Source organism: Hyperoodon ampullatus (genome assembly GCF_949752795.1).
Source record: "Hyperoodon ampullatus genome assembly, chromosome: 8".
Lineage (NCBI taxonomy): Eukaryota > Metazoa > Chordata > Mammalia > Artiodactyla > Ziphiidae > Hyperoodon > Hyperoodon ampullatus.
In genome coordinates this window covers 74,607,656-74,632,528 of record NC_136921.1, presented here as the reverse complement: position 1 = coordinate 74,632,528, position 24,873 = coordinate 74,607,656, and the positions used below count along the sequence as shown (strand labels likewise).

General features: G+C 38.1%; 1 protein-coding gene across 1 annotated transcript in view; it reads right to left on the bottom strand.

Moving 5' to 3' along the window:
* The window catches only part of PKP4 (plakophilin 4), a 178,319-nt gene extending 153,925 nt beyond the window's left edge, over nucleotides 1–24,394 (bottom strand). Inside the window, exons 1-2 of the mRNA XM_079710826.1 lie at nucleotides 24,020–24,394; nucleotides 12,633–12,769 (exon numbers count right to left, since the gene is read on the bottom strand). Coding sequence (XP_079566952.1) covers nucleotides 12,633–12,764 — 132 coding nt within the window. The 5' untranslated portion in view covers nucleotides 12,765–12,769; nucleotides 24,020–24,394. The remainder of the gene's footprint in view (nucleotides 1–12,632; nucleotides 12,770–24,019) is intronic.
* Between the last annotated feature and the right edge of the window lie 479 nt (nucleotides 24,395–24,873).

Here is a 24,873-nt window from a genome sequence, read left to right as displayed (position 1 = left end):
CAATGAAATATGAAATATTGCTGGAAGCACTTAAAAGCTGGAAAATATAATCATGTCAGTACAGATGCTTTGCTTCCCACCCCCAAAAGAGTGACATCATTTTGAGAAGTAGTCAGTCTGCTGTTACTAGGCTGTGGGGTTGGAGAGGTGGCTGTCTGCACAAGCAAAGGAAGCCCAAGTGTGGTGTGGTCCTGGTTAAGATGCGAGGACCACTGTTTCACTTTAGACACAAACATCCATTTTTGAACAAATCTCTTATGACTATCACTTTTGGGCAGAATTGATTTTTCTAATGGAAGGGAAAAAATGGTCAGCTATAAACTTTCATACACATGTCATGAGGAAACTTTATTTCTTTTTACTTTGGATCTATATCCCCCTCCTACTCTGTTTTTTGGGGAAGGGGCTTCTTACTTCCTCCCTCACCATCCCTAGGTAATGAATGTGAGTTTGATGCACACTAGTATGTTTGTGTTTTGTTCCCTACTTATTGTCCATGAATACACAAACATTTTCAACAAATATATTTTCAACAAGTATTGAGAGCTGATTAGTACCAGACACTACTCTAAGCTCTGGAATATAGTGGAAAGCATCCTTGGAGTTTATATCCTGCAGTGGGGCAATCCAAAAAAATGGGTGTTTGGTACACTTCTCTGCATCTTCCTTTTCTTACTTAATGATACTTTGTAGAAAAGCCCTCCAAGGCAACTGGTAAAGATATATCTGAGGAATCTCTTAACTAGACTTCTGAATATACTATGTAAAGATATCTGCAAAGAGTTGGATTTGCAGAATTACTGTAAGATGACACAACCATATCTCCATGGGTCCAGACAGATAGATGTTGGCTCCTCCCATCAGCTTCATCGGCATTATGCCATAAGGGCCCTAAGGCATATAACCTCTGCCTGGTCCTCTGGATGGAACCCCTTCAGTGGGCCAGGTCTCAGCCTCGGCCCTTGCCTTTGAGTATTCTTCAGTTTGGATGCAGGTCCTTCCTAAGTGGCCCCGGGCTAGAACATAATGCTTCCACAAGCTTTCTACATATCATCTCAGAGATAACAACTGCAGTGAACCTTTACTGAGTACTCACTATTTTAATAAGATTGGAACCATTATCCTCATTTTACAAATGAAGACACAGAAGCCTCCATCTGAAGTAACCTGAAGTCACACGGCATAGCCAGGGGTAGTCATGGGAGCCCCTGCTCTTAATCACTGTGCCATGATACCCTATCTGAAGACTGCCATCACAGCCATGCTAAATTTTCCATTTCAACCATGAGTTATCTGACAAATGTTCCACATCTTGTAACTTATATACACTTCTTTCCTTTACTTCTCTGTCAACCTTAGTCTATGGTAACCTTTTATTATTATCTTTTTGAAAACTTCAAAAGTCACATTATTTTATGGCTTTAGAACTTTTATTAAGCATTACATGATTTTTGTAAGGAAATTTGCAAAATACAAGGGAGAAAGCCTGAAGATACTTACTCAACATTTAGGAGTGTCTCTTTATTTTATTAATGAGTGCACATGCATTTGTTTGTGTGTATGTGTGTGTGCACACACATACACACACAAATATGCATGTATTTCTATAGCAAATTTGTACATATATGGTTAGATGCCTTATTTTTTCCTTTGTATTGTTAAGTTTTCCTGTCATTAAAAATTCTTTAGAAGTGTGATTTTTAAGCTGTGTAAAGCCCATCATATTTGTGTACTACTGTTATGTAATCATTCTACTTGTATTGGACAATCAAGTTGTTGCCAATTTTTAGATATTATAAACATCACTATGACTAATATTTTTGTGTTAACATTTACTATTTCCTTAGACTGGACACCTAGAGTTGGAATTATTGGACCAAAGTGGTTTCCAAAATGGTTGTGCCAATTTACTCTCACCGATACTGCATGAAATCGCTAACATCACTATGCTCACACCGTTTTAATCTTTAACTGTTGCCAATATGAAAGGCAGATATAGTCTCATTATTTTAATATGTATTTCTGCAATTACTAGTGAGCTAAAAATATTATTTCATATGTACATTAGTTATTTATATCTCTTCTTTTGTCAACTGTCTGTTAATGTCAAATACCTCTCTTCTCTGTTTTTCCTTTCTCATTTCTAATTACTCTGCACAGATTGCATTCACTTTATTCACTCATTTGATAGGTACCTACTAAACTCCTGTTGCTTACTTTGTCCTGTGCTAAGGACACAGTTCTATTCTTCATAGTCCAGAATACCTTTGGAAATTTCCTTACAAGACTTTTGTAAGTGAATGTATATTTTAACATAACTAAGATGATATTACCAACACTGATGTTTTAAACACAGTTAAAGCACTCATAGATCCAACAAAGATAAAAACATGTATAGGAATTTGTTCCCAGTTCAAACTGAAGTTTTTTTTTTTTTTTTTTTGCAGTACACGGGCCTCTCACTGTTGTGGCCTCTCCCGTTGCGGAGCACAGGCTCCAGACGCGCAGGCTCAGAGGCCATGGCTCACGGGCCTAGCCGCTCCACGGCATGTGGGATCTTCCCGGACTGGGGCACGAACCCGTGTCCCCTGCATCGGCAGGCGGACTCTCAACCACTGCGCCACCAGGGAAGCCCAAGATTTCTTTTCTTTTTTTTTCTTTTTCTTTTTGTCTGTGCAAATCCAATAAGCCAACAAACCATGACTCAAAACATTCAATGTAAGTTTACAGGTGGCAAAACATCTTAAGTGCTGGGACAATGAAAAACGCCACTAAATGTCTAAATGATACCCTACATTGACTGGGCATTCTCCCTGTGGAGTATCTAAAATATGTAAGCAGTTTACCTCCTGTTATCAAGAGTGAATCAGAATAGTACCAATGGCTAATAGGGACAGTCACCAGAGTAACATATCCATCTGAACTACCTGAAGGAGTATATAGATTGGGGACCATGAGAAGTAGGAAAGCACTGGAGAAGAACTGCAAAATCTGATTGATAGCACATAATAACCCTTGATTCCTGGTTTGGAATCTTAATTGAGTAAGAGATGATGCACTAGTTACTTTATACCATAAATTTCTCATCCTTGAGTCTTAAATTTGATTACTCTCTGAAGGGAACACATCTTCAACTATTGAAGGGTACCAGGGTACAAGAGAGAACACATTTCATGAGTTCAACACATTCAACATGAGTTGAATGTCTGAGAGTATCTTTTTCATTCTTCACACATGGAAGACAATTTAGCTGGGTATAAATCTCTTGGACTATAAGAATTTTTTCCCCTCAATACTCTAAACACAATGCTCTACACCAAGCTATAGCTATATGTCAGTCTGATTTTATCTTTTGCAGATAAACTATTTGTTTAATCTGGATTCTTGTAGTCTTTTTCCCCTTTATCTTTGTAAATACAAAATTTTGTCAAAGTTATTCCTAGACAGGTCTCTTTTCCACAGGTGATGCCTGTAATATGCTGACCCCTTCAAATCTATATACTCAGGACTTTATTTTCTGCTTAGAAAATCTGTTTTAAAATTATATTTAAGTATTGCTTCTGCTCCAGTTATTCTAAAATATTTCTCAGGAACATCCACAATGCTTATGTCAGATTTATTCTCTACAGCCTCCATGTCTAGTGACATCTATCATATCCTTTTTGTTCTTTTCCTCCATATTCCAAGATAACTTCTCAAATAATCTTATCAACATCAGTGATTCGATTTTCTTCTGTATCCAGTTTTCTCCATTGACTCCACTGTAGATTTTAACTGTTTAGTATGCATCTCTAGACTGTAACTGCCTGGATATGAATACCAGATGCCCTATTTATTAATTGTGTAAGTGTGGGCAACTTACTCAACTTTTCCTGAGTTTCCATTTTCCCATTTGTAAATGGGGGTAATAATAATAACTATCTGCATAATTCAAGGTTTTAATTAAAATCTTTTCTAAAATTTTTCATTTGCTTCTGGTAGTAGTAGTGGTGGGGGTGGTGGTAGAGAGACAGCAATCTGGTTGTATCAAAAAGCTGGCAAGCCCAATAAAAGCAATGTAGGGTCTTTGTCCTTATAATGGAAGACCTAGCATAGATAATCCACTGACCATTCTTCTCAATCCTGTTCGATTGTCCTTATAGTAGAACTCCTCTCCAACTCTGACAATAGGGTGAGTGTCTTCAGGGTTTTTAATGGGAACTCAAAAGAAGTTTTATCAAGGGTTACGAAATTTAGAAAAGAAATTCAACCAAATAAAAGTGTTGCATGCATAAAATATATTGCATGAATAAAATGTTTTCCCTATTCTATAGTGCTGATCAAATAAACTAAGTGAAAGAGCATTCTGTTCAGTATCCACAGCTATACAAATATAAATTTCATATTCTTACCTACAGACCATCAAATCTTCTAATCAATCAGCTGAGAATAATGCCAACAGCAGCAATTACTACGATATTTTCCCACAAAATAATTTAATAAGAATTCACTTTTTCATTATACCTTGCTAACTAAAAGAAAAATCAAGATCCTGCTGTTCACTGTTTACATTACAGAAAAAACAATATTCACCTTATTAAGAAACAAATGAGAAAATGGGTGCAAGAGAAAAGCTCCAGTAAGTTTGCCCCCTTCCAACAACTGTCACTTTTAAGCAAGAAACATATGAGGTAGCTAAGGTCATGAGTGAAAAAAGGAGGTGCCAATTTATTCTAGACTTGGGCAAGACAGATTTACTCTTTCATTAATAAAACAATTCATGAAAATATTTTGTAAAGGGGAAAAATGATGGTTTATCTCAACTTTTGATGCAATTTGTAAAGGAATAACAGATGCAGAGATGCTAAATACAGAGGAAAAAGTAAGAATTGATTCCCCCAGAATAGCTTATTAGAAGGCCATATGCAGTGGCTGAGGACTTTTATCTTGATTTAAACTTTAGGAATGATTTTAGGAAAACTTATAAATCAGACACATGCCTATTACAGTAGATAATACCACATGATGAATACTTTTCTGATGTCATGCTGCTTTATAGGAACTTTCATATGTAAAGGTCTACAAATTAAAATACAAATTTGAAATGATTAGGTCTCCAATTTTTAAAGGAAAATTAAATTTTCTTTCAAGAGCCAAGAGATTTCAATTCTACGAAAACTATCTTCCACTTTATGATAGCCATTTTCATATCTGAAATATGATTTACATAGAACTTTATAACATGCATTTATCTTCATGTTTCAATAAAGTGTTCTTTCAATTTGCTTGCAGAGTGTTTTTATTATTTTCAATCTATATTATTAAGGTTTCAGCGCATAAAAACTCTTAAGATTCTATAAGCTAAGACATAGATTTATCTTTGCATTACTTGAAAAGAACGTTACATTTTAAATAATTTTTCTTAGGAATGCCTAAAATGAAATAATCAAAACCTAAATTACTTTGCTGAGGTACAAGTAGATCCGATCACTCTGGAAAGAATACACGCATAAAATAAAAACAGATGCAGTAAAACCGTATGGATCCCTTTCTGCAAAAGTAACAAAAACAGCAATTTAGACATTGAGAACACAAACATGAAGACAGGCTGTTTCGCTATAGCTATGGAGTAACTTTAGGGTTATTCCTGAGGGAAAAAGTATGTTTCTGAAGTGTTTTTCTCTCCAGAAGTGACTCTAAAAAGAAAAACGATCATGCAGTGTAGAGAATTCAACGCTGAATAATCCTGTCACTCATTTAATCTCATCAACTCAGCAGTCACTCATTTCACATTTAGTAGCATATAGTTTGCACGTACAGGGGAAAAATTATTCCATATATTCATAATTTAACTCTGAACAGGAATTGTGAACTGAGTTATTCAACTGAAAAGGAAATTATTGTTTTAAACATGCAAAGTCGGGGTTGACTTTAAGTGTTAATAAAGGAAAAATATTCTATTGCTTTCAAATGTTAACCAAAGGTAAAGCTAATTCAATGGTAAAAATTAAAGTTAATAATGCCTAAATTAACAAATTTACAAAAAACCTACATAATACAATACATATCTATAGGCTGCTTAACTAAAATAGGGGGCAAAAGTACATATATTCTTGGATTTTGTGGTTCCAATGAATGAATATTCATTATGTGCCAATTACCACACATAAAAATATACAATAAGGTTTGTGACTGCATTCTTCTGAGGGTAGAAACTGTATGAAACAGACCATTTTCATAGGTCTCCTTACCAGCCCTCCCGACTCTTTCCTGGGCAGTCTTTGCTCACAGTAGGCTTTCAATCAATATTTTTTATCTAGTTAAAAGCAAGTGTAAAACAACTACAGTGGGATAGTAAGCATTTTTACATTCTTAGTTCATTTACCCAATAAATACTTTGGGGGCACCTACTATGCATATCATGTCTGCAAGTGTAATTCAGCTATATGTGAAGAGCCAGACAGAATCTGTTCAAATTCCTGGAATTTAAGAGCTCTTCAAGAAAAACAAAGTAAAAAAAAAACAAAAAACACCTATAGTGTCAATACACCTAAAAAGATGTCTCTAATGCAATCAAATAGAACAAAAACTCAGTTATTCAAAAAGTATGCCTGGGACATGTAAGCCTGGGAACTGTGCTCACAAGTCCAGTTGACCATTCATCAGACTACTGGAAAACATGAGCAGATGTAAAAGTATATATGCTTGTTGTTAGCCAACTTGGCAATCTAAGGACTATTTTTTTTTTTTGTACACTCAAATACTGAATAAATCTGTTGGCTATACTCTTTTGTATTGTTTAACCACAGAGATACTTGAAGTGCAGGATACGCTACACATCATTAACACATGGAAGAGAAATCTTAAAGTTTGACCATGTCACATGCAACTTAAAAGGACTGATCTCTTGAGAACCAAGCATCAGTGTTAAGAATTCTTGAATCCAGGTCAAAGACTGTCACAAGACCTCTACCACTTGACCTCATTTTGAACCTGATTTCCATAATATTCAAGAGGTAAAGCTGTAAAATTTGATGATCCCACAGAAGTCACTAAGAAAAGATCCAATCTTACCTTGTGTTTGATGACGCAGTTCAGGCACAGAACACTTCCCTATGCATTACACAATAATTACAATTGCCAGGATAATTCAGTTACCAAGAGGAAAAATTACTAAGTTACTAAAAGGAAAAAAGTGAAGCTTCAGGAATTGTACTTACAGTACAGTGCTTTTAGCTAAGCTACAAACTATGCTTGTTTACAGCTGAAGTAAAAATTCTGTCTTCTGCATGTGGTTGAGGTGTGTCAGGGAGAACTATTTCATTGTAAATAAACTTAGGGGCCAAATAAAAGGAAGTTGCAAAGGCAGGTGTACAACAGTTGAGTTGTTTCAGTTTCAGAGAAATAAAGTAAATAATTTTACTGGAATCTGTTCAGTTCTGGGCATTCTGCCATACAGGAAAGGGTGTGTAATTACTGAAGCTAACATATCCATGTAAAAATGAAGTAATATCAGTAGGACACAGTTGGGCTCCAAATTTCCTTTTTTATCTTCAAAAATTAAGGATCTCTAATGACTCTTATTTCACTCTGTGATATTTAAATATCACTTAAACTAATACGGACACACTAAAGGTAGAATTGTAATTTTCACAAAGTCAGATATTATCTTGAGAGGTGGTATTCTCTTTGAAAGCCTCACAAGTGAAGAACATTGCAATTTTCACTCATCAAAGGTAACAAAAGAACTACGCACAGTATCTAATTTAGGACTTCACCAGAGTAAGAGTAAAATTAGCATGTTTTACCAAATCTATTCTTTGCTTACCATTTCATGCTATCTGGATTGGCCTCAATCTTAAATCTGGATTCCAAACTTCTTAAACCATAAACCAAAAAGAAGAGGGTGTGGTTTGTGGGAGAACAATGGAAGTTAGAGCACCTAGGGAGTAAGGCCAAGTTCAAATAGGGGTCTCAATTATTCAGGAAACTTTACAACAGAAGATGAAAAAGAGCGTAATAAATATTACATGTGTGATTTTATAGAATGCAAATCAACTTGCACCTTTATAGAGCTATGAAAAGTATTTAACCCTATCCAGGATTGGCCATATGGTCTTCTAGAGTGTTTCTACAATCCAGGATGACATTCTATTAATTATAAAACTACTATATACTTTCCCAATCGATAGTAATAGCCTACTCGGGGCCCTTGGCTCACTGCTTCCTTGAGCCTGTGAAATTAGCACGCTGACACATCTAAGTTGCAGGGTGTGGCAGCGAATTTCTGGATGAGTCGATGTCTTATCAAATTCCAATTCCTCTGTACCCAAAGGCGTGCTGTCCATTTCAGGGACGAATCAATTACTTTAGTCTAAGGTTTTCACAAGAGGAGGCAAGGCTCTCTGAGGGCACCGCATTTGGCCATATTTCTTTTACAAGATGTTAAGCTAGGCACTAGATCATTCTCAAGTTAGCCTGAAAACTATCAGGATACAAAAAAATGTGTTTCCAACATCTATATTCATCTTGGACTCCTGGATTTTCATTAGGAGTTGAGTTGAACAGTAGAAACTGCCAAATGATGATCCTGATTACAGCCAACAACCAACTGGTAGCTTAAGTTCAACATACTTCTGTAACTTTACATTCGAGTCCAAGGATCACATTACTTGGTTATTCCCATAGGCTTTTTATTTCTCTTAATGTATGATCCTTAACTGAAAGGCATTTCTTTTGTGATTACCTGGTATACATGATGCCGGTGGATATTTTGCGACATCACCAAGATAAACCACATCCTTTCCTTCCCTACACTTAATTTTCAACTAAGTTGGACAGATGGAAGATGGAATATAAATTTATTTCATATTTAAAAAACACCTATGCCATTATTTGACCATCCATATGAAATAAAATTTTTGTTTGTTCCATGCAGATATCAGATTTAATTTCTAAATCAACAGGATATAGTGCAATTCAAATTGTCTTAAAGACAAGAATGTACAGCTGGGTAACTAGTTTTCTAAGTGCTGTCTGTGAGATTCTCTTGCTTAGTAATGTTTCTATGAATGTGGCAACAGATTCCATTATCCTCACAAAACATCCAGTTGGTGACATACTGATCTGATAGTCAGCATTATTTATCTACTCCTTCCTTGAACAATCACTTATTGCAGCTCTAGTATATTCAAGGGCCCAGGCGAGGAGTGGCCTGTAACATGTGTGTGAAGCAGCATATAAAACGCAGCTCTATCCTTAGGTAGGTTTTTATTATAGCATCCAAAGGAGCATATGACAAGAGTCACAGCAGTGGTACAGAGCGCTAAAGAAGATCAGGAGAGAGTTGACTTCAGGCTGGGGTAAACATGGCTTCATGAAAGAGGTAGCACTTGAACAGAAGTAGGTTCCTTCTTTCTATCTGCAAAAGAGCAAGGACTTTTTCTATAACTACACATATATGCATCTATGTGACTGACATCAATGTGAAAGGTCATCACTTCATAAAAGAGAGAGAATATGAATCTCAGCATTTTGTCAAGAAATAAGGAACAGCTTCCAGCACAGGAGGATCCTAGGGAAAGTGTGGCCCCGTAGAGGAAGATTTCATTGTTCCTATGACATCCTAAATCCAATTTCAGATATTAACAGACTAATGATTTGTTAACAAGACTGCTACTGGTCACTTCCCTTCCCTACTACTTACAATGAATTACCCAGGGGGAATTCATGTGAGGTATTTTAGTGGCTTGGATATAATTTACAAGAAGAACACAGACTCCTCCTCTCAAAATTCAGTTGCATGTTGAAATATATTACTTTCCACTTCTTTAACAAAGTGTCTTGACGTTATGTTTGGGGTTGTACTACATCAGCATGTTAATAAAATTTAGTTTCACATGCTCCATTTCTTATAATAAATACATAAAGCTGTTTTAACTGGTGAGACCAGTATGGTGAAGTTTGGAAAGTTTAAGGTCATGCAGAAGTAAATACTGTCACAACATAAACATGGCTCAATATCCAGAAAGTTTTTGTCTTCATATCAGTGTCCTGAAAGAAGTGTCACTCAATCCCTATAGATACATATTTAAAAGTAAAACCACCAGCTTATCTTAAGGAGGGCATTTTCTTCTTATGCAGAGATGATGATAATAATATTAGCCTTTACTATGAGCATTTACTAAGTGCCAAGCAGTGGAAAAATTTTACACAGGTTAATTTAATGTTTTCAATAACTATTATTATCCTCATTTTATAGATGAGAAACTGAGGCACAGAGAGGTTAATAATTTTCCCAAGATCACACAATAAGTAGTAGAGCCATGATGGGAACCCAGCCACTTCCCCCCTTGCACTAAAGGGGTCTCTGTACTCGAACGAAACATCCTTCCTGAGAGATGGTTGCCACCAAACAAGGTCTGTTCTTTGAGATCAGCAGAGCTGATCCTATCACGTCATGGCTATGAAAATGAGGCACCCTTTTCTTTTTCTCCTATAATTATACATCCCACCCAAGAATATCGCTCTTTTGATACAAAACATGACCAAGGACATAATCTATAATTAACTATTCCATTTGAGTCTAATGCAACTAAGAACGGATATTCTGACTAGTATTTTAAAATCAAATATATAAGGTAAATAGTAATTAACTTTCTTATTCCTAGTTAACTTTTTTGTGCTCTGTCTCATTTGACAGACAAAAACGAGTGACAAATTTCAGGAAAGTCTAAGAGATTTTTACTATGGAGAAATTAGAGTATCTTGCCTGGTGCCACAAAAATCCTATGGGAACTAGAGTTAGCTATTTAAAATCAGGCAAACATCTTGGAACAAGAGATAGATATGGTGTCTTGGGTTGAATGATTAAAGCACTGAGTAATGAACACTGACAATCTTAAAAGAAATTAAGAATGAAAACTGTAAATGTATATTAATGGACTCAAATTCTTAGAACAAGAATAGAAGAGTATCTCTTCCCACTAACTAAATAAAGTGGGAGACATATGATAATTCTAACAAGTATCTGTATTTTTTTTGGTTACCTCGAGAAACCAGAACCCCTTTTGCTTTCTCCCACAAAACATCCATTCAGAATACTATTCTTTGCCAAAAGATAAAATTTTGAAGTCATCTGAGGCCGTCAAGGAACTACAGGGCAAAAATCATGATAGGTTTCCAATTTTCTTCAACATGCAGGGTTATCTGGTTTCAAGGTACAAACACAAAAGTTCCTGTTGCTATGCCTACTGAACACAGTTTCTGGTTTTAAGTCAGTTCTGGGCATTTTGATAAATTTACCGTCATGTTTCACCAAAACGCAGTATAAGCTAAGAGCCGCAAATAAATCAGAGCCTTTTCATTTTATAGCTCCTTGGGTCAAATCTCAACAACTATGAAGAAAGAGTCCTTTTTTCCTCCCTAAAGGTGACAGAAGCTTAGATAATCTACAGTTTAGTGGAAAACAGAAACAGTACTGACTCTAATTTTCTTGTGTCTTCTCAAATTCCTAGTTTGTGAAATGTTTAAAAACTTCAAATTTCTGTGAGGAATGAAAAAATATTTTGACATCTTGCTACTAGGTAAGTTGTGAAATCATTTTTTTCTTGAAAGTACAGCTCTAATGGCAGACACATCTCCTAGTTCTAGAGCAATCTTTCATACACATACTCAGCTTTAAGTTACAGCAAACAGTAAAATAATGAAGTTTTCAACACGCCTTCATTCTTTGTCATCATTAGTCATTTGAGCTGCTGATACTGATTTTTCAAAAAATAATTCCAGCCTATATTCAACATCTAGCTTGTATCTCTTGAGAAAAAAAGACCAGTCACTTAATCATAAGATTTAAAAAGAGGATTTTACTATTAGATTATCTCCAACAAAATAACCCTCACGGAGGGCATATACTTTTTGTCTGCTTGTTTGTTTTTTGAGGGAGGGGGCAGAAAAGTCTCCCTGGAGCTTTACATTTACCCTAACCTTATTAAGCTTTTAAATCTTAAACAATTAAAACCAGTAATCCCAATTTCTCTAAGCCCGCCAGATAAAAATCTAATTTAGAAGGTTACTTGGGTTTGAAGGATAAATAATATTAAGTGCCTTTAAAAAAATCAACATAAACAGGACATTTAAGCAAACTGGCACAGTGTGACAAGTTTTAGAACATTAGCTCACAAAATGAGTATACTCTGATTCAGACAAACACAACAAATAGAGAGCCTTTTATCCAAAAATCACCGAGACAGCCCTATGTAATACCTATGTTAAAACGTTCAACAGATCTAAGGATATCACAGGCCTCAAGTTGCCAGAGTCCTGACAGAAAAGTCAGTGATGTGAAACACGCTTTATGAAGCTTGGCGTGCATGCACACACTCTGCAAGGTGAGCGAGACAAGAGACACCGATGACCACCGATATTGTCCTTACTTGCAGACGCACAAGTATCCTGCATGTTCCGATTCTGACTGGCACCTGGAGCGGCTCTACCTGCCAGTCATCCCAATGTATTCAGGGATGTAAACACCTTATAATTAGAAAACGTGAAGGCGTCAAGGACGTTAGACAAATTGAAAACACATCCAAAGATTAATTTTTAAAGGCATTGAAGAAATAATTTATTGCAAAGTCTAAAATCAGAGGATGTACCTGCTCCTTCACGGAAGCTAGAATAGTGGTGGCTGTGGTCTCGGGTTCCATGCCTGGGCCAGTGGGGGCAGCTTCCTGGCGGGTCTGTGGTTGCCCCTCCTCCACCAATGAGGCCTGCTCAGGAGCTGGCATTCCTCCTGCAATCAAGCAGGCAAAGGGTTAACACTTTCTCCTCCGCTCCTGGGCAGGAACAGGCAGGGGCTGAGCGTTTGCAGATGGTTCCTAGGAACTACTACAGATTCTACACACCATGATCACAACACCATACGGCTATGTGATTTCTAAAAGGCAACATCTAGGGCCAAGGTATAGCTAGTATTACCAAATACTAAAAAATAACAACAGAATAAGAATGATAATAATAATAAACACTGAGAAAACACTTAAACAACATCATAGTAAAAAATGATGTGAAAAGGGTTAGGGAAGAGGACTCAAAAGTATACTGAGGACACTAAGGCTGTTAGATGCTATAAAATCGCTGAATTTTCTAAACAGTTAACCATTAAGTAAATATGATTTTCTTATCACGAACAAAATAATAACACTCTAGATTGCTATACGGGTCAGTTTTCAGAGAAGTGTATGCACAGGAAGACACCTACGAACGTGCAAATGCTTTATGATTATAGAAGAGGTTTATTCAACAGAAGAAAAAGGGGTTAAAACTTATGAAAGGCTTGAAAATAAGCAAAATTCTGCTGTATTTAAAAGAAATACAAGGCATTAATAACCAGCAATAAAGATAACATTGGTGCAGTATTATAGCTAGCTTGGTTTCCTTAGAGGAATATGATTATGCAAAGATGACAATGGCTATGGAGCTGGTGTTGAAAGAGATTTTATTTTTCAGGACCATAGCTTGTGACAAAAGAATGGGTTCTTGGCAGGAGATGAGGTGCCTCTCCTAAGATAAACACATACTGAGAGTGGTATGTTTGCCAGGAAACTTATTGATCTGATGTGGACTGTGTATAAATTTGCAAAAGATGTGGAAAAGGTGTAACCTAAAATGTTGTAAATATTTTAATAACTTGTTTACCTGTCAGTCTCTCTGCCTGTTTCCTCAAGAGTAGAGTCTACCATACCATGAGACTAGCCTAGTACCTGGCATATAATAATAGATACTCAATGTTTTCCAAATAATTGAATACATGAATGAAGGACTGACTGTTTCTTCCATGTCTCATGACAGTCATTAGGCAAATCTGACCAAGTGCTATGATGCTCATGAGACCTTATTTGTTCAATGCATTACCCTGTGTACTTGTATAGGGACATTTGAGACCATCAATGCTGTTTCTGACATTCTTCTTTTAGCTTTCTCCTAAAAATGACTCTACTGTTGTATTTTGATTTCTTATCAACTTCCACAATGTTCATTTCTGTAGGATGATCTGGGGATTTTTTCCCCATTCCCTCAAATGTCAGTATCAGCTTGCTGTTTATTTCCAAACTCATAATCTATAACACAGGGGAAGATGAACATATCACCTGAGCTTCCATCTCATTCTTTACTCTCCTGACTTCCACATTAGTGAAGATGGGGTTAGGTTCCAGGTTGCCACCAGTGGTTGCTTTATTCCTACAATATTAGAAATAGACAATGGGTCTGATGAGTTGGAGCATTTTCCCCCAATGGGACTCTCCATGAGGAGTTCTCATGCCAGCTCTAGCAGGTAAATTCTTTTTTTTTTTTTTTTTTTAATTTATTTGCTTTTGGCTGCGTTGGGTCTTTGTTGCTGCGCACGGGCTTTCTCTAGTTGCGGCAAGCGGGGGACACTCTTCATTGCAGTGCGTGGGCTTCTCATTGCGGTGTCTTCTCTTGTTGCAGAGCACAGGCTCCAGGCACGTGGGCTTCAGTAGTTGTGGCATATGGGCTCAGTAGTTGTGGCACGTGGGCTCTAGAGCACAGGCTCAGCAGTTGTGGCGCACGGGCTTAGTTGCTCTGCGGCATGTGGGATCTTCCCAGACCAGGGATCAAACCTGTGTCCCCTACATTGCAGGCAGATTCTTAACTACTGTCTAGCAGGTAAATTCTTTATCATCCGTTTCTGTGGGGCCCAAGGCTGGGGTGCAGCCTCATCTGCAAGGAGGAGAGCCTCCTCAAGGACAAGTGAGAGGAGGACCCTTCAGACTTGGAGTAAGTGGCTCCAGGATCAAAACCTAAGTGCCTTGAACATGAGCCACCCTTTTCTCACTTACAAAAATGGCTTACTATTGCTTAAAAAAAAAAGAAAAAAAAGAAAAATGGCTTACCAATTCTTCATACAACACCATGGAATGATTTTTATGGCAATCTTTATTTTTTAGTATGTATGTTGTGTTGAGATATAAAATAGTACACTTAAAATATCATCAACTGGATAAAATAACTGTATTCAACCAGTGTTCATTATGTACAAGATTTAAGGTCTATGAAGAAAAAAATGCCCCACAAAGATCTTAGCTTTGCATTTAAGGCTAGTAAAGATATGAAAGCACTCTATGCCATTGAAAAACTACACACCTTAAAATAAGCAGGTGGTTGCAAAGAACAAAAATGTTACTATGCAACAGTGAAACAAATAATGCCAAGAAACAAAAATTTAAAATATCAAGAGTATAATACCATGAAATAACCAATGTGTAAGAAAAAGAGAAGCAAAATTTCAGTGAACAGAGAGTTTGAAAAAGAGAGAAACAGAAACATCACTGGGTAAGTAATTATTCTCTACTAAAAATAGGAGGATCCTTACTGTTTAAAGAAAGATACTGAATTATATTTTTGTAATTATATTACATCACTGTGAGTATACCATACTTAATTTCATACTATTTATTTTTTGATGACTGTCCAGATCTATGACAACAGATGAGCATTTTCTGAATACCACTTTGCCCATGTAATATGCAGGGTGATAAGGGAATACAGGCATAAAGCAAGGTCACTGACCATTAGTGGCTCATCATCTAGCTGAGGCAGCAAAATATGAATCAGATCAAGGCAAAGTATAGCAAGACACAAGTGATGGAATAACAATGCTGAAGTTGATAGGAAGAGGTGGTGAAGAGGTTATAAATTTGTACAAGAAACTACTATTCAGCAAAAGAGGAGACTTTCATAGGTAGGTATGATGTTTTTATTCTCAGATTCCTCAAAGACTAGGAGACATTGCAGGCAATCACACCTATGGGATACAGAATGATGACCAGGGTACCCAGGCATAACTGAGGACGAGACACTTCTCTACACCTCTTCTCTGGAACAGTCCCCAAATACCATTACCAACATGGGACAGAGGAGGGATGCCATAATACTGACAAGCTATACACCTATTGAAGTATTCTGTTCACTTACTTGTATTTTTCATAACAGTTTGAGGAGTTGAAGGAATCAAGCTAAGACTAAAGTCACAGAATATTATTACCTCTCTCCATTAGCAAAGAAAAAAAAAAAGCAATAGGTACTTATATAGCAAAGAGAGGGTGAGAAATTAGGCCTTGTGCTTCCCTCAATGGTCTCAATTTGCCCGAGTTGGGCAATTACATTTTAGGGACCTGAGAAAACTTACAAATAAGTTGCTGAACCATTTTGGCTCTTTGGAGAATCACAGAGAATGGAAGAGGTGCCAGAAAACTGGAAGCAGGAAAATGCCATTGCTGTTTTTGGAAAGAAGAAAGTAGACTCTCTTCACGTTACAAACTAGAGAGCTAGACATAGATCGTGGGTGAGATTCTTACAAGGATTTTATCCAAGAGATGATTTGTGAGAACCAAAAAGGGGCACGCCAAAGAAAAGTCATGTTAAGCTGGTTTAATTTCTCTTTGGCACTGTAACCGTGGAAATGCAGTGTGTCTAGACTCTGGTGAGGCATGTATGGTGTTAGAAGTCCCCTATGGTATAATCAGCAGAGAAATGGGGCTGGCACAAGGTCAACTGCTGACTCTGACAATCTGTAAATAGCTGAACAAAATATATCAACCTACAGAGGTTTCTAATGTAATGCCAGAGAGCTCTGATCTTGGCCCAGCCCTAACCAAAAACTTTGGCCATAATGTAAATAATAATATACAAGGCATGTTCAAATTCTTCAGTGAGTAAGAATACTGTATTTACCAGATGATGAAATTCAAATACAAAAAAACCACTGCTACACTGCAGTGATGAGCTGCCTCTAATGAGATAAAAACACCAGGGATAAACGTAGGGTTTTGTATTTAGTTCAGCTCAGCAGCACACAGGGGAGAAGATTTAGGCACTTCAGACTCAAGAGCAGAATGAGTGAACCATGAGTGGAACAAGGCTGCTGCAAAGCCAAGGTGATGCTATGCTGTATTGATATCAGCATTTAAAAGTGATAGGAAGAAGGGGACAAGTGAGTGTACACCTTTTCCTCAGGTGCCTTGGGACATGTCCAGTTATGGGTGGCACATTAACAGGAATGAACACAAGTGTATCCATTCGAGAGGATGAAAAGATGAGGAAGGGATTTCAGGAGCAAGAACAAGGACAATGAGCTCAAAGCTTAGCCGAGAACACAGGAGGAACAGCTGATGAAACAGGAAGAGAAAGTGTGACCTGAAGAAGAGAAGGACCATGCAGACAGGCAAAAGGTCTATAAACCTCTTCAGGACTGCCAAGTAGAAGTAAAGTTAGACGTTTCAGGTTTAGACTTTTTGGTCCCAAAAGATAGACCAAAAACTAATGGTGTTGTAACAAACTTCTATTAACCTAAATTACTACTGTCTTTATACTCTGAAGCAAATTTGGCTAATAGTTATATTTTATTATATTTATATATTAATATTATATTATAAAACTAAAGATTGGAGCCATGAGGGCAAGCTCATGAGGTCTTTCCTTTTGGAGTGATGAGTCAAATGTCCATAATTTCAAAAACTGATAACCCCAAAGGCGGTACAATTCCCCATCACAAGAGGTCTTTAATCACAGTTCAGATGATCAAGTAGCAGGGATGGTACAGAAGGCATCCTTCACTGGGTGTGTGTTAGAATCAGGAAACAAAGTTCTCTGAATCTTGAGGCTGACACTAGGATATGACAACATCTACATTTTGAATTGATGTGAATGCTCCTCAGGGGTTTTCAGAATGTCGTCTACCATAACACACCTCTGTGTAAAAAGGCACCTGAAGGCCAGGACGCTGTGTTTTCCTGAGGGAATGATGGGCACTGGAAATCTTGGTGCTGACTGTTTCTGTTCAGCTACACAAAAAGCTCAGAGGAGTCTGTAACCAACTCTTACAACTGTGTTCCCATTTTATCCCAGCCTTTCATTACTAAATTTCCTCTTTGCTCAGGTCTCTATTTTTATCATTCTATTGGACGGCATTCTTTTTAACCTTGTGAAACCCTTTTTGGAAAGCTAACTATGAACAGTTATGTGTTTTCACTGCTACATTTATTGAACACAAATAAGCTTTTGTGTGAAACTGTTAGCATAATATTGTGTGTGTGTCTTACAGTGAACTCTTACGAATTAACAAGAAATTTTTCTGCTCAAGGATGCAGGCCACATACATTCTAGTGTGATTATCTAAGGCTTTCTTTGCAGGCTGTGGATGTAATATATAGGTATAACCTAAGACTCAATAACTACAATCCCTTTTACCACAGATAACACTAATCCACAAAATCATCTTTACTAAATTTCTGAGATAGAAGATCAACTAGATACTGGATTTTCCTCTATTTACTCATTTTACTCTCCTTACAGATAATTTTTGGTCAAAGTATAAGTATACTTTATTTTGTCTTATCCAGTGAAATAAATTAGACTATGTATTTTTTTCCTACTCTTTTGCATTAGTAATCTGGAGTATAACACACATCTCATGACTTCATTTTGAACGCTCAGAAAATGTTATGATGATTGATAACAACCATTTCAAAATTGGTAGGATAAAATAAAGGTGTCTAAGAACAAATTAAGACTAATAAAGGACAGAAAATAAGCACAAATATTTAAATTTGATTCAAAGCAATATATTAATAATATAGAATAAAAGTTTGTTAAATAAGCATTAGATGAACAAAATATTATGAGTAAAAATTTTTAAAAATTACTGAGTATCATATGTAGCAAAGATAAGTTTCTTTGCTTTACTTATAATGAAACTGGAACAGATATTACAGAAGAAAAGAATGAAGTACTGGGAATTAGGAATATGCCTCAAAAGTAAAACACCTCAGTACCATATGGAGTCTATTCTAGAATTCTAAAAGGAATACTAGATACTTTTCACAGTTATAGTTTAAAAATATCTTGGAAATAAGAAGCATTACAAAAATCTGCAACTGTTTAGGAAGGCTAGAGATAGTTACATACTGAACTTCTAATCAAACAGTTCATCCAAAAAATTTCAATTTCCTGGCAAGAATTTATTTAGAAGGGAGCTATATGCCAAACAGCAGAGTAATTCGAGAGAATGGATTAGATATAGTGGTTAATTATTTTGACTTATGGATTTATTATTACAATCAAAAGATCAATGCACGACAACCTCACACAAAAATAAGCAAAAGGGATGAATAAGTCTTTCAGAAAAGAGAAAATCTAGATGGCCAATAGTGAGTTGCTCAAACTCTTTAGTAATTAGAAAAACGCAAATTCATACTACAATGAGATATCAATACAAAACCACCAAAAGGGCAATACATTTTATCAATATCAAATTTTGGCAAAGATGTGGAACAATGGTAAAAATCACAGGCTACTGATGAGTGTGTAAATGGGAACCATAACCTTGGAACGCATTTTGGCATTTATCTAGTTGAGCTGCTGATAACATATATTACACAGCCCAATAATTCCATTCTTGATTATATAGAGATACTTTTGCACACAAACACCTGGAGAGACATATAAGTATGGTCATGGCAGCACTCTTCATGAAAGCCATGAATTGCAAATAACCCAAATGACAAGTAACAGTGGAATGAATAAATACATTGTGGTATACTCATGCAATGTATTTCACCTATAGCAATAAAACAAATGAACGACAGCTGTGTAACAAGAGTGACTCTCACAAGCATAATGTTGAATAAAAGAAGCAAGTCACAAAAGAAACAAACCGTAGAATTCTGCTTATGTAAAGTTTAAAAAATAGGCAAGATAAAACTATGTTTATTAGGAATGCATGCATTGGTACCAAGGAAATGGTTATCACCAAAGTCAGAGGAATGGTTACCTCTTTGGGTAAAGAAGAGGCTGTGATCTCACAAGGATGCATGAAGAACTTTTGGGGTGCTGGCCTGGCATGGGCAGTAATTAACGGATGTGTATCTTTTGAATTTTTATAATTATATATATATATTTTTATTCACTCTCCCAGTTTTTTATGAAAAAGAAAAAATATTAATATAGTGGAACGAGCATATGATAAATTCTTATTAGATATAATTTATAAACAGAATAATTTAGCATATTTATAAACAGAATACAATAGTGTTTAATAGCTTATATACTAAAGATTATCCATTTTTAAGAGAACTGAATTACTTCTGGTTATAAAGCTACACTAAATATAATTTCATGGTTCATAAATGTCTGGAATTCATTTCAATAAAAGGGGGCTCACATTACAAAATAGAATGCCCTCAACCCTGTATACTATTCAACAGTACTTTCTGAAAATGAAACACATGGTTAATAATAGCACGGCTCACACCTTGAGGCGGCCTCTCACGTTGTGTGCGGTGTGAGTGGTGCCCCTTGGAGTCAGCTGGAGTGCTGACATGGTCCCTGTCATGACAGGTAAATCCTGAAAAACTGTTAATAAAAACTAAAAATTCTATGTGGCATAAACACAGACTGCACTCTGGTATTTTCAACCTTTCCAAAAATCATTTCTTACGGGGAGCAAAAGAGGAAATCTTTTTGGAAAATAATACAGGTTCAGTTTTTTTAGGATTTGGGATCTTTTGTAGCATATAGATGTCTGGCATGTTAAAGAGTGTAAAAGAGACAGGATGGGGATAACCAATAGGATAAGAACATAATTAACTCTGAGGGGGGATGACTGGATGGAGACCATACATTTCCGATGACCATACACTTCCGCTCTTTTCCAACTCACAACGCCATGAAATAACAGAAAAGTCATTTTCTCTTTTTTAAGATAAGAAAATTAGCCAGTCTAGAGATTCAAAAAATGCCATTGGTGTGCCAACATACTAGAAAAATAATGGCTGCAGACCTATGGCAAAATAACCATAAGAAACCAAAACGCGAAAGAAAAAAAAGCCTGCTTGAGAGGCTGGAGCATTTGGTGAGGGAGCTCAGAGTCAGTGGATCCCAGAACTTGAGGCTCTTAGGCCTGGCCATGATCAGATGATCAAAGGGAGAGAGACAATGCCACTAGGTGGTCAGTTGGCCCCTGCCCTGGACATGCTCTAGCAGTTGCCACAGGCAAAGAAGGAGGGATCCAGACAGAGCAGGGCCTCAGTCAGCACTGATACCCAGAAGAGGCAGATTCCCTAAACAGAAACAGTAAAGTGGAATAGGTGGACTAACACCCTTGGTGTTAAAATTGAAAACTGTACTGTGCATGTGAGAGAGAAACAGCCAGAGACCTTGAAAAGAAGACGCAGGATAAAAGCAAAAATCTCAACCAATGAAATGAACAGCAAAATGAATTTATGTGAAAAGAGGATTTCATAAGAGTGATGTAAATAATTCTATCTGAGCACCCCACTCCCCATCCCCCCACCCAAAGAAAAGAGACAGAGAGAGAAAGAAAGAGATGAAAAAGATAAAAGAACAGTTTGAAGACTAGAGACTAGATGCAGAAGTTACGTTTATTTACCAAGAGTACTAGGAAGAGAGAAAAAAGGAGAATAAATACTAAAAGAAGTAAGAAAGGAAAATTTCTCAGAGGTGAAAACTAATATTTAATGGGCCAATAAGTGATTAAAATGAATGAAACAGACTACATCTAGAACAAATGCATTGAAACTTCTACATTCCAAGGATAAGGACAAGACTGTAAATGTTACCATGGAGGAAAACTAAACTGCTTACAAAGGAATGAGAATCAGTTTGGTATCAGACCTCTTATCAACTACAGTGGATACAGTAATAACTTCTAAGTACTGACCAAAAATTATTATTCAAATATGAAGAAAAGAAAGGCATTTTAGGACATACCAGGACCCAAGAAAATGTGGCTTTAGTACTCTTTAAAGGAAGTTCTGCAACCAAATAATAAATATGATCAGGGAAGGGTTAGTACACAAGAAACAAGCGTTAAGCAGATAATTCAGGAAATTGAAGATTAAGTCTAAAGAAACTCCCCAAGATATCAGCAGGAGAGGTGTGGGGAGCTGAAGAAAGTAAAACTGGGACTTCCCTGATGGCAGAGTGGTTAAGAATCCCCCTGCCAATGCAAGCAACACGGGTTCGAGCCCTGATCCGGGAAGATTCCACATGTCATGGAGCAACTAATCCTGTGCACCACAACTACTGAGCCTGTGCTCTAGAGCCTGTGAGCCACAACTACTGAAGCCCGCACTCCGCAACAAGAGAAGCCACCACAATGAGAAGCCCATGCACCGCAACGAAGAGTAGCCCCTGCTTGCCGCAATTAGAGAAAGCCCACACGCAGCAGAAAAGATCCAATGCAGCCAAAATAAATTAATTAATTACTAAATTAAACCAAAAAAAACCGCCAAAAACTGTACTAATGTTCTTATTTAAATTACTGGGATGAAGGGCAAACAGAGGAACTCCAGAGGACTGTCCCTTTGCTGCTCCTCTCAGGAACAGGCAGAGCCCACTGCCCGCCCCTTGAATGTGGGGATGGCCTCTGATGACTCAGAATGCGGCCCAAGTGATTCTGTACAACATCTGAGGCTAAACCTTGAAAAGGATTTGCAGCTTCTTTGGGAACCTTGAGATCACTATGCCATGAAAGAGCTCGGGATTAAAAGATGGCAGAGGAGTAAGACGTGGAGATCACCTTCCGCCCCATAAATACATCAAAAGTAACATCTACATGGGGAACAACTCCTACAGAACACCTACTGAACGCTGGCAGAAGACCTGAGACTTCCCAAAAAGCAAGAAAATCCCCACGTACCTGGGTAGGGCAAAAGAAAAAACAGAGACAAAAGAATAGGGACGGGACCTGCACCAGTGGGAGGGAGCCGTGAAGGAGGAAAAGTTTCCACACACTAGGAAGCCCCTTCACTGGTGGAGACGCGGGTGGGCGGGAGGGAATCTTCAGAGCCACGGAGGAGAGCGCAGCAACAGGGGTGCGGAGGGCAAAGTGGAGACATTCCTGCACAGGGGATCAGTGCCGACCAGCACTCACCAGCCTGAGATGCTTGTCTGCTCACCCGCCGGGGTGGGCGGGGGCTGGGAGCTGAGGCTCGGGCTTTGGAGGTCAGATCCCAGGGAGAGGACTGGAGTTGGCTGCGCGAACACAGCCTGAAGGGGGATAGTGAGCCACAGCTAGCCGGGAGGGAGTCCGGGAAAAAGTCTGGAGCTGCCGAAGAGGCAAGAGACCTTTGTTTCAGGGTGCGCAAGGAAAGGGGATTCCTTCCCAGTGTGCCCACAGAAGGCAGAGCACCGCTTATACAAGCTCCAGAGGGGCGCGAGCTGCGGCTATCAGCTCGGACCCCAGAGACGGGCATGAACCACTAATGCTGCGGCCGCTGCCACCAAGAATCCTGTGTGCAAGCGCAGGTCACTATCCATACACCCCTGGGAGCCTTGCATCACGCCACTGCCAGGGTCCCATGATCCAGGGACAACTTCCCCAGGAGAACACACAGCGTGCCTCAGGCTGTTGCAACGTCATGCTGGCCTCTGCTGCCTAAGGCTCACCCCGCATTCCAATTATGACTACCGTACCCTCCCTCTCCCCAGCCTGAGTGAGCAAGAGAGCCCTAATCAGCTGTTGCTTTAAGCCCCTCCTATCTGGGCAGGGAACAGACTCCTGAGGGCTGCCTACACGCAGAGGCGGGGCAAAAACCAAAGCTGAACTCTAGGAGCTGTGCGAACAAAGAAGAGAAAGGAAAATTTCTCCGTGCAGCCTCAGGAGCAGCAGATTAAAACGCCACAATCAACTTGATAAACGCTGCATCTGAAGGATACCTGAATAGACAACGAATGTTCCCAAAATTGAAGCAGTGGACTTTGGGAGCAACTGTAGACTTGGAGCTTGCTTTCCGCATCTAATTTGTTTCTGGTTTTAAGTTTATCTTAGTTTAGTATTTAGTGTTTATTATCATTGGTGGATTTGTTTATTGGTTTGGTTGCTCTCTTCCAATTTTGTTTTTAAATATATATATATATATATTCTTTCTCCTTTTTCTTTTTGTGAATGTGTATGTGTATGCCTTTTTGTGTGATTTTGCCTGCATAGGTTTGCTTTTACCATTTTTTTTTTTCTTTCTTCCTTTTCTTCTGAGCTGGGTGGCTGGCAGGGTCTTGGTGCTCCAGCCAGGTGTCGGGCCTGAGCCGCTGACGTGGGAGGGCCAAGTCCAGGACACTGGACCACCAGAAACTTCCCGGCCCCAAATAATATCAATTAGAAAGAGCTCTCCCAGAGATGTTCATCTCAACACTAAGACCCAGCTCCACCCAATGGCCAGCAAGGTCCAGTGCTGGATGCCTCATGCCAAACAACTAGCAAGACAGGAACAGAACTCCACCCATTAGGAGAGAGGCTGCCTAAGTCATACTAAGTTCACAGACACTCCACAACACACCACCGGACGCAGCCCTGCCCACCAGAAGGACAAGATACAGCCCAACCCACCAGAACACAGGCACCAGTCCCCTCTAACAGGAAGACTACACAAGCCACTGAACCAACCTCACCCACTGGGGGCAGAAAATAATAACGATAACCAAAAATAACAGGAACTACCAACCTGCAGCCTGTGAAAAGAAGATCCCAAACACAGTAAGTTAAGCAAAATGAGAAGACAGAGAAACACACAGCAGATAAAGGAGCAAGGTAAAAACGCACCAGACCAAACAAATGAAGAGGAAATAGGCAGTCTACCTGAAAAAGAATTAAGAGTAATGACAGTAAAGATGATCCAAAATCTTGGAAACAGAATGGAGAAAATACAAGAAACGTTGAACAAGGACCTAGAAACTAAAGAGCAAACAAACAATGATGAACAACACAATAAATGAAATTAAAAATACTCTAGAAGGGCTTCCCTGGTGGCACAGTGGTTGAGAGTCCGCCTGCTGATGCAGGGGACATGGGTTCGTGCC